Below are 9,597 nucleotides of genomic sequence, written 5' to 3' on the forward strand. Positions count from 1 at the left end.
AGGCAGCCCCGGGGTGGCCTCCAAGTCCTCTTGAGGCAGGAGGGCTGTTTGCTTCCACGTCCATCCGGGGCCCCCACCCCCCGCGCAAGAGGGGCTGGCTGCCAGCGGGGGCTGTGGCACTCGGATGTCAGAGGCTGCCAGGGGTCGGGTTTCTGCTGGCACCGCTTGGTTCCGCCCGGGGTTTTTCTTTCCCCCCTAACAGGCGCGTGATGCGCAGTAGTGACCGTGATCTTTGCTCTTCTCTCTCTCCCGTTATGGGGGGGAAATATGGATCCCCCCCCCTCTTAGCCGCCCTTGTGCAGCTTTCCCCAGGGCCTCTCCCCCCAGTCCAGCCCCCCTGAGCACCTGCCTCACAGACTCCCCCCCCACCCACCCCCCACGTGCCTTCCTTGGAGAGATTTCACTTCTTCGGATTTGTTTCTTCATTGACTTTATTGACACCCTGACTTTCTTCCCAGCAGAAACCCAAAGCAGCTGACATCTTTCTCCGTTTTGCCCTCCCAACAACCCTGCGAGGTAGGTTAAGCCGAGAGTGCGTGTGGCTGGCCCAAGGTCCCCCCACAAGCCTCCATGGCAGAGCCGGGATTCGAACCCGGGTCTCCCGGATCCTAGTCCACCCCTACCCCCACCCCACTCTTTGCATGGTGCGGAGCAGGCAGCAGGGGGCGGAAGCCCGGTCAAAAGGCCACATGGACAGTAGTTAAGCCGGTGCGGCAGCAGCAGCAGCACAGGAGCCCCACCCCCCCCCCCCCCCCCCCCAAATGCCAGAAGGGGGCCTGTTCAGCCGCAGAGAGCCTCTGCCTGCTGGTTTATTTTTGACCCAGGTTATTTTAATCAGGGGACAGCTGCCGGAGGGCAAACATCTGAGGATGGGGGAGCAGAGGCAGGCTCTCTCTCCCTCTCCCTCCCCCTCTCTCTCCCTCTCTCTCACTCCACCAGCCAGAGAGGCGATGGGGGGGGGGAAGATACACCATGAGCCAGCTGGGCTGGGGGGGAGGGGGCTCCCCCTCCCCTCCCCAGATGCCCCTGCCGCACCCCGGACCCACGGCATCAGCCTGGCTGGCTGGCTGAGGGAGGGGTTTTGCAGGGGTGCCCAGAGCCCGGGGAGGGGAAGCCATTCCTGCCCCCCCCCCACACACACACACTCTTGCCTGGGCTCTTCTGCCTGAGCCACTCTGGAAGGCTGGGCCACGCAGAGCTCCCCGGGGAAGAGCAGGCGCCCCCTCCCAGGGGAAGCAGCCCACGTGTAACTCTTTGGTGGTGGTGGAGGGGGGGGATCCCTGGGGCATGCCCTGGGGGGGTGAGACTGCGCAGCGGGGGGGGGAGCCCAGTGTTTCCCCCACACCAGGAGGGGGGCAAAGGAGGAGAACAGGGTGGGGGCGGGGCAGAGAAAGACTGTGCTAGCAAAGCGTCCCACCCCCCTCTCAGATCCGGATGCGGGGGGGGGGCCCCTCCCCCAGGCAGTGCTCAGAGGGGCCAGGATTCAAGCCTGCCCAGAATGCCCCCCCTCCTCTGCCAGGGGAAGGAGCCAGGTGCCGTGCATCCTGTACATGCTCAGAGGCACTCTTCCTCTCTCAGCAGGGCCAAAAGACTCGGAGGGAGCACTGCTGCTCAGAGGGGTACTGCCCGGATACCTGGGCCCGGGCTGGCTGCTGGCTGCTCTCCCCCACGGTGGCGCTTACTGGCATCTGGAGGCTCAGCTCCCGGGCGGCCCACCCCTCCTGAAAGGGCTGGGTTCAACTTCCACCCACCCCCACCATCGACCCCACGTGCCCCTCTTGGACACCAAGCCCAGCCATCCAAAGCCCAAGAGGCCTGTGGGGGGGGGGATGTCAGAGGACAGCGGGAAGGGGAGGGGCTCTCTTGAGGGAGGCACACGCCGCAGGGGAAACTGAGGCAAGGCCACCACTCTGACCCGCCACACAGCCTGAAGGTGCCTGGAGGTTTCCTGACAACGGGAGCGCTTGCAACTCTCGAGAGTTCATACCCTGAAAATCTGGCCTGTCTCTAAGGTGCTGCTGGACTCGAATCCGGCTCTTCTACGGCAGGACAGCGGTGGACTCTAACCTGGGAGGACCGGGCTTGATTCCCCACGCCTCCTCCACTTGCACCTGGCTGGGTGACCTTGGGCAAGCCCTAGTTCTGATAAGAGCTGTTCTTGAAAAAAGAGCAGTTTCTGTCAAGAGCTCTCTCAGCCCCGCCTGCCTCAAAGGGCGTCTGTCTGTTGTGGGGAGGGGGAGGGAAAAGGAGTCTGTAAGCCACTCTGAGTGAAGGGCGGGGGGGGGTATAAATCCAATCTCCTCCACCTCCTCCTCCCCCACCTCCTTCTTCCGAATGGCTTCGCTCTTTGGCTTCTCTGTTATGGCCCCTGCTCAGGGACCGGCCCTAATTGCCCCCCCCCCGCCTTCCCTCCCGGGGCTGGAGTGGAGCCCTGTTAAAAAGGCCCACCTCCCCTCAGACTCCCCCCAGCCCGCCTCCTGGGAAGGCAGAGCTGTGAGGCTTCCCCTGCCTGCATCAGAGTGATAAGGGCTGGGCGGGGCCGAGCCTACCCGGGGTCAGAGGTCCCTTATCAGGCAGGGGAGGGGAGAGGCTGTTCCTGGCAGAGACGGCAGCCAGGATGTTGCGGCCGCCGCCACCGGGGCACGGAAGGGGCCGGGGCTTTGCCCCCAGAGGCCTCCAGTGACTGTTCTTCCCCCCTTTCCCCTGCAGATGGCCCGTCATCCAGGCAGCACGAGGCCCGTGGGCCGGTTCTGGGTCCAGAGTCGCGCCCCCCTCCTCCTCCTGCTCCCCTTCCTCGCGGCTGCGGCCGCCCAGAGTGAGGAGCTGATGGTGGACACGCAGACGGGGCGGGTCCGTGGAACCCGGCTGTCCGTCCTCGACGGCAGCGTCGACGCATTCCTGGGCATCCCCTTTGCCGAGCCCCCCGTGGGCCGGCTGCGCTTCCTGCCCCCGGAGCCCAAGAAGCCGTGGAGCGGCACCCGCGACACATCCTCCTATCAACACGCCTGCTACCAGTTTGTGGACAGGACGTACCCGGGGTTCCACGGCATCGAGATGTGGAACCCCAACCAGGAGATGAGCGAGGACTGCCTCTACCTCAACATCTGGGTGCCCTCGCCACGCCCCAAGAATGCCACCGTCCTGGTCTGGATCTACGGGGGCGGCTTCTACAGCGGCTCCTCCTCGCTGGACGTCTACGACGGCCGCTTCCTGGCCCACACAGAGAAGGTCCTCTTGGTCTCCATCAGCTACCGAGTCGGGGCCTTCGGCTTCCTGGCCCTGCTGGGTAGCACAGAGGCTCCGGGCAATGTGGGGCTCCTGGACCAGCGCCTGGCCCTGCAGTGGGTCCAGAACAACATCCACCACTTTGGGGGCAACCCCAAAATGGTCACCATCTTTGGAGAGAGTGCCGGGGCGGCTTCCGTCGGGATGCATCTCCTTTCCGCCCAGAGCCGGCCCCTCTTCAAGCGGGCGATTATGCAAAGCGGGGCACCCAACGGGCCCTGGGCCACCATTGGTCCGGCAGAGAGCCGACGCCGCGCCACCCACCTGGCCAAGCTGGTGGGCTGCCAGTCCACCAACGATTCCGAGATGGTGAGCTGCCTGCGGGCCAAAGAGCCCCAAGAGCTGATCGACAAGGAATGGCTGGTCCTGCCCTACGACAGCGTCTTCCGCTTCTCCTTCGTGCCGGTCATCGATGGCGACTTCCTCCCTGACACGCCCGAAGCCATGCTCAGCACCAAGGACTTCAAGGAGACCCAGGTCCTGCTCGGGGTGGTGAAAGACGAGGGCTCCTACTTCCTCCTCTACGGGGCGCCCGGCTTCAGCAAGGACAACGACAGCCTCATCAGCCGGGAGGACTTCCTGAGCGGGGTGCGGATCGGGGTGCCCCACGCCAACGAGATCGCGGCCGAGGCCGTCGTGCTGCAGTACACCGACTGGAAGGACGAGCACAACCGTGAGAAGAACCGGGAGGCCATGGATGACATTGTAGGAGACCACAATGTCATCTGCCCCGTCATGCACTTTGCCACCCGCTACGCCGAGCACGGGAACAAGGTCTACGCCTACCTCTTCGACCACCGAGCCTCCAACCTCATCTGGCCGCTGTGGATGGGTGTCCCGCATGGCTACGAGATCGAATTTGTCTTTGGGCTGCCGCTGAACAACAGCCTCAACTACACGGAAGAGGAGAAAGCCTTGAGCCGGCGCATAATGCGCTACTGGGCCAACTTTGCCCACACGGGGTATGGGGCGTGGGGGTCGGAGAGGAGGGTGCTGCGTCTGGAGGCCTGGGTGGAAAGAGAGGAAGAGGCACAGAATGTGTGTGTGTGTGTGTGTGTGTGTGTGTGTGTGTGTCCGCCCGTGCTGCCGTGCATTTATTCATTCTCCCAGTTGACGGTCTTCCCAGTGACCGGTGCTGTTAGAGGAAATGGGATGTTCTTTTCCATGGGTCTCACACATTTGGATAAGATCCCAGGAGCACCTCAGAGACCAGCCAGAGGTTTTCACGGTAGGAGCTTTTGGGAGTCAAAGCACCCTTGGCCAGGCACCAGAGCTACCGATGCCGGACGAAGGGAGCTTTGGCTCTTGAAAGCGCATCATCCCCCCGAGACTCTACGGTGCCACGGATTCCAATCCAGCTGTTCTACTGTAGACCGACAGGGCAGCCCTCGGAAGCGAGTGGATTCCTCACTACACAGCTTTCACACGTTTAGCAAACAGACTTTTCTTAAGTGCCCCTCAGAAATAATTTTTTAAAAAATGAAAAACGGATTGAGAATCCTGGTAGGATGGTAGAAGTAGGGAGAGACAGATTGTAGTCGGACTACAAAGCAAAAGGTTAACATTCTGAATCTGACTCTCTCTTCCTGTCATCTCCTGTGCGTGTGTGCGTGTGTGCGCGTGCGTGCTTGTATGGAGCCCTGAGGGCAGGGAAACAGGGGCCCTAAAGCCAGACCAGAGAGGCAGGTGGCAGCCAACTCAGAGAGGGTTTCCTTGGAGGGGCAGCCAATGGGCAAAACGCTGCCTTGCCTTCAGGACCCCTGCAGGCAGGAGTCGGTGGTCACTGGGGGGGGGGTGTGCTGATGCAAGCCGAAGGGACGTGCTGTGGGGCCCAGAAGGGAGGAGAACACCAGTCGGCTCCCCCCCCCCCTTGCTTGGACCTGTAGGGGTGCCAGCTCTGCGCTGGGAAATTCCTGGGGGGATTTATATTCATTTATTTATTTCATTTTTTAATTTATAATTTGATTTATATCCTGCCCTCCCCAAACGGGCTCCGGGCGGATGATGGGTTTGGCGCCTACGGAGGGCAGGGTTTGGGGGAGAGGAGTGACCTCTCCAGGGTATAACGGCATAGACTCCACCCTTCACACCACTAATTTTCCCCTGGAGATTAATTGAAACTCTGGGAGATCTCCAGGCCCCACCTGGGGACTGGAATTCCAAAAACAACATCCGTGACAAAAATAACAAAGAGTCAATAAAGATAAGTTTACCGTAGAAAATTTTCTTCTATACTTGCTCACACGCTAACGAATGCTGCGCAATGAAAACAATTTGTTTCACAATATATGCTTTACCTGAGCATGTAGCAATCCCTTGGGTTCTGTTATTAGAGAGTCAACATAGAATGTTTCCTTCAAGAGTTGATAAGTAGTAATTGATAAGAATTGGGATTGCTACATGCTCAGGTAAAGCATATATTGTGAAACAAATTGTTTTCATTGCGCAGCATTCGTTAGCGTGTGAGCAAGTATAGAAGAAAATTTTCTACGGTAAACTTATCTTTATTGACTCTTTGTTATTTTTGTCACGGATGTTGTTTTTAGAATTCCACTTCCTCCCGTGATCTCTCATTTTTGGCTCCCACCCGGGGATTGGCAGCCCTAGTTCATCTTGGTGTGGCACTCTTTCAGCCGTGCTTGCTGGCCAGCCCCAGAAACACAGCAGCTATGGGGGGGGGGGGTGTCTATCACCTAGAAGCCAGGCCAGCTGAAGAGCCCAGAGTCTGAGACGGCTCGGTCAGGGACTCCCATGCGTGCTGACCTCCTTCCCACACCTCACCCTCTTCCCCTCCACACAGGGACCCCACGGAGCCCTCAGAGAAGGGGCAGGTGTGGCCCCCCTACAGCATGTCGGAGCAGAAGTATGTCAAGCTGAACACGCAGCCTCTGGAGGTGGACCGTAGCCTCCGTGCCCAGATCTGTGCCTTCTGGAACCGATTCCTCCCCAAATTGCTCAACGTGACAGGTGGGTCAGAACCTTCCAAGGGGGCAGGGTGGGCAAAGGCAAACCCTGCCCCTGCCCAGCTGTGGCTTGCTGGCTCCAGCCAAATGCAAACTTCACCTTGCCCCATGGGCCCCTGCCACCACCACCCTACCCCTGCCATCACCACCCCATTGTCCCACTCCTCACCTGCCCATAGGGAGCCACCTCTCCTGGCTTCTGAGGAGGCTTCTGTCCAGACCAACTTTCCATTTCCCCTACAGGAGGCGCTGTTGCGCCCTTCCCCCTCCACAGAAATATGGCTGACCATTCCATGACACCACAGCAATCCAGCCAATAGGGTTAGAGGAGCCCTTCGAGCCTCTCAACCCCCCCCCCCCACACACACCTTTCGCCTTGCCCAGGATTTACCTCCTCATTTTCTTCTCCCTTGTAGGGCCTGCTGGGCCTTGTGAGGCCCACTCTGGCGGGGGCTCCAGCCTGCCTCCCACCCCACTTCTCTCCCTCCTCCCCCTCCTCCTCTGTCTTGAGCTCCTTGGGGCTTGAAGCCAGGAGGAAGAAGCAACTGCACTGGCCGGCCGGCGGTCTGTGCGTGTGTGTGTGGGGGGGGGATGCTCCTGCCCCAGCACAGATCAGGGCGGTGGGGGGTGCTCCTGCCCCAGGAAGCCAGGGAGGAGCCTGGAGGGGCGTGGGGGGGGTAGAGCAGAGGGATGGGCAGGAGGCAGAGAGGCACAGGGGCCGGGCCCTCCCTCCGGTCTGTGCAGGACACAGCAGGAAGCTGGAAGCTCTTTTCAAATTCCAAGGAGAACTCTCTGAGTCACGAGGAGGCAAGTGAGTCATTCCTCCAAGGGCCTCCAGGCCACCTGCATCCATCCACCTTTGGGGACTCGGTAAACACTCTGAATCGAGTGACGCTATGTTTGCAAATCATCGAGGAGGAGAAGACGCAAGCCGGGACTTTGTCTTCCCAGAGTGGTTTCAGTTGTAACTTTGGCACAAGCTAGAAGGGAGGGCAGATCTGCCCATCCAAAATCAGGTCTGCTTCCTTTGCACAGCGAGCGGGGTTGGGGGTGGGGGTCACGTTTAAGGAGCAAAGTGATCGATGTTGACCGTACAGACACCAAACGCCTCACCCACAGCCAGACAGAGTCCAGTGTTGGTCAGTGTCAGGGGACCCACACCGGAACAAAAAACGCCAACGCCGAGTGTGCGCTGAGGAGGTCTGGACGGGCTGTGACCGACCGAGAGGGGAAGAGACCTTGGGGGCCGCAGAGGACAGTCCAATGAAAGGGTCCACCCAGGGTGCTGCACAGTGAAAAGGGCAAACTCTGCTGGGGATGACCAGGAAAGGGACTGGAAATAAAATGGCCACTATTACAGCCCTCCTGCATAGGTCTATGGCCGCTGGGCCTGATTCTCGATGCTGTGTGCCGTTCTGGTCTCCAAAGAGGACACTGCAGAGCTGGGGGAAGGGCAGGGGAGGGCGGCCGGGAGGCCGGAGGGGATGATGGGAGCACCCTTCCCCCACCAGGAAAGGCTGGCTGGAGAGTCCGGGAGTTTTCCCTTTAGAGAAAAGATGACGGGGGGGGGGGGGACAGGATATTTTATGAAGTTAAGCACTAGAAGAACCCGGGGGCATCCAATGAAGTTGATGAGCAGTAGATTCAGGACAGACAAAGGGAAATACGGCTTTACACAGAGAGTGGTTAAAACATGGCATTTGCTGCCAGAGGACGTGGCCTTGAGCCTTGACCACGGGAAAAGATGGTTTTAAAAGGGGATGAGACAGGTTCACGGAGGACAGCGAGGTCCATCAGTGGCTCCTGGCCACGGGGACAAAAGGCAGCCTCCACCTTCAGAGGCCGCAAACCTCTGAATCCCAGAGCTGGGAGGCAGCATCAGGGGAAGGCCTCGGCCTCTCTGCCCTGTTGCTGGCCCTCCAGAGGCACTGGCTGGCCACCGGGTGAGACGGGAGGCTGGACTAGGTGGACCCTCCCTGGTCGGCTCCAGCGGGGCTCTCCTGGTGTTCTTCCTTTGGTGTGTTTTGTTGGGGGAGGGAGATGTGTGTCACTGCGCGTGTGTCTTCCTTTCCTTTGAGCACGGCCAGAGGTAGAGGCGGGGGGAGCCTCAGGCCCCACGGGTCAGGTAGGCCAGGGGGCTCAGGGCTAGGAGGGCTGCTGGCCCGCGTGCTGTGCCAATGTGATGCTCACCAAGGACAGGCAGGGCATAGCGTGTGTCTTCTGCCGTGGCAGCACGTGGGGGGAGGTGCCCTGCGTGGAGTTCAGCCACTGGTCCCCCTCCTCCAGCTGGCAGCAGCCCCGTGCGGCACCACGGGTCCCATTCAGGCAGAGGCGCCAGGCACCCAGCCGGGGACCTCCGGCACGCAAAGCGGATGCTCTCCGCCCCCCTGCGGCAGGGCTGCGCTTCCAAGGAGTCCCCATTGGCAGAAGAGGCGCCTGACCAGACAGCCGGTGGGCCAGGAGGAGGGTCCTCGGAAGGGGAGGGGCTGGCCCAAGAGCCCCTTCCAGGGAGCCAAGGCTTGGCCCTGCCCCCTCCCCCAAATAGCACAAGACCAAGGCGCCCTCTAAGCTGCAGAGTCTTGTGAGCAAAAATTCCACTTTGTGAGCTCCTGGCATTAATACAAGTTGTGAGCGAGCGAGCCATTCGGCTCCTGCATAAATTAGCTTGATTTGGAGCCCTCCTTCCTGAGCCAAGACAAAAATCTGTGAGCCAGCGGCTAAAACACGGTGAGCTAGCTCACACTGACTCAGCTTAGAGGGAACACCGCACAAGCCTCTCCGCCACCCTCTGCCAGCCCAGCGCTTGGTCCCTTCTCCTCTGCTGCTTACTAACACCCCCCACCCCCCAGGGCCTCCCAGGTCTGTCGCTGCAGCCCAACCTGGCAGCCTCCTGGACTGGTGCCACCCCTGGGAGTCTCTTGCCAGCGCAGCGCAGCCCCCCAGGCGCCAGGACTGCCTCCCTTGGTCCTCGGGGGGGGGGAGTCCCACTCAGGAGCCCCCCCACCCCTCCTCGGCCCCGCTTCAGCCCCCTCCTCGGCTCTCTAACTGGCTTCTTCTCTCCTTCTCTTTCCTGCCCTGGCCGCCGCGTTGCCACCTGCTCTGCTCTGCTCTGCGCCTGTGCCTGCGTCTCTGCGCCGCGTCTCTGCCCGCCCAGACAACATCGAGGAGGCCGAGCGGCAGTGGAAGGTGGAGTTCCACCGCTGGAGCTCCTACATGATGCACTGGAAGCACCAGTTCGACCACTACAGCAAGCAGGACCGCTGCTCGGAGCTGTGAGGAGGAAGCGGAGGGGGAGCGTGCGTGCGCGCATGCCCGCCCACCCGCCCACCCGCCTGCCGTCTTCACCCGG

The 9,597-nt window shown here is 60.9% G+C and overlaps 1 protein-coding gene across 2 annotated transcripts; it reads left to right on the forward strand.

The window, feature by feature from the left end:
- Nucleotides 1-398: 398 nt before the first annotated feature.
- On the forward strand, nucleotides 399-9,569 carry ACHE (acetylcholinesterase (Yt blood group)). 2 transcript variants are annotated; one of them, XM_015427903.1, is made up of 4 exons: nucleotides 399-516; nucleotides 2,710-4,247; nucleotides 6,086-6,252; nucleotides 9,403-9,569. In XM_015427903.1, the coding sequence occupies exons 2-4, from the start codon at nucleotides 2,710-2,712 to the stop codon at nucleotides 9,522-9,524; spliced, it is 1,827 nt and encodes a 608-aa protein (XP_015283389.1). In that variant the 5' UTR covers nucleotides 399-516; the 3' UTR covers nucleotides 9,525-9,569. The 2 variants fall into 2 exon arrangements, with proteins under 2 accessions (XP_015283389.1, XP_015283390.1); XM_015427904.1 differs by lacking the exon at nucleotides 9,403-9,569 and adding an exon at nucleotides 6,665-6,803.
- Nucleotides 9,570-9,597: the final 28 nt, after the last annotated feature.

This window comes from Gekko japonicus, unplaced genomic scaffold (assembly GCF_001447785.1).
Source record: "Gekko japonicus isolate JY-2015 unplaced genomic scaffold, Gekko_japonicus_V1.1 scaffold761, whole genome shotgun sequence".
Classification (NCBI taxonomy): Eukaryota; Metazoa; Chordata; class Lepidosauria; order Squamata; family Gekkonidae; genus Gekko; species Gekko japonicus.